The 476-nt window shown below is 66.0% G+C and overlaps 1 protein-coding gene across 1 annotated transcript in view; it reads left to right on the top strand.

The window, feature by feature from the left end:
* Positions 1-6: 6 nt before the first annotated feature.
* KCNF1 (potassium channel, voltage gated modifier subfamily F, member 1) overlaps positions 7-476 on the top strand; it is a 1,892-nt gene continuing 1,422 nt past the window's right edge. Inside the window, exon 1 of the mRNA XM_005867226.2 lies at positions 7-476. Coding sequence (XP_005867288.1) covers positions 10-476 — 467 coding nt within the window. The 5' untranslated portion in view covers positions 7-9.

Below are 476 nucleotides of genomic sequence, written 5' to 3'. Positions count from 1 at the left end.
GCCGAGAGAATGGACGGAACCGGGGAGCGCAGCCTCCCGGAGCCGGACAGCCAGGGCTCCCGGGTGGGCGACGACGTGGAGATCGTGGTGAACGTGGGGGGCGTCCGGCAGGTGCTGTACGGAGACCTGCTCAGCCGGTATCCCGAGACCCGGCTGGCGGAGCTGCTGACCTGCCTGGCCGGCGGCTACGACAGCATCTTCTCCCTGTGCGACGACTACGACCCCGGGAAACGCGAGTTCTACTTCGACCGCGACCCGGACGCCTTCAAGTGCGTCCTCGAGGTGTACTATTTTGGGGAGGTGCACATGAAGAAGGGCATCTGCCCCATCTGCTTCAAGGGCGAGATGGACTTCTGGAAGGTGGACCTCAAGTTCCTGGACCAGTGCTGCCGGAGCCACCTGCGCGAGAAGCGCGAGGAGCTGGAGGAGATCGCGCGCCGAGTGCAGCTCATCCTGGACGACCTGGCCTGGACGCG

This window comes from Myotis brandtii, unplaced genomic scaffold (genome assembly GCF_000412655.1).
Source record: "Myotis brandtii unplaced genomic scaffold, ASM41265v1 scaffold247, whole genome shotgun sequence".
Classification (NCBI taxonomy): domain Eukaryota; kingdom Metazoa; phylum Chordata; class Mammalia; order Chiroptera; family Vespertilionidae; genus Myotis; species Myotis brandtii.
The sequence above is the reverse complement of the archived record's forward strand: the minus strand, read 5'-3'. Positions and strand labels throughout refer to the sequence as shown.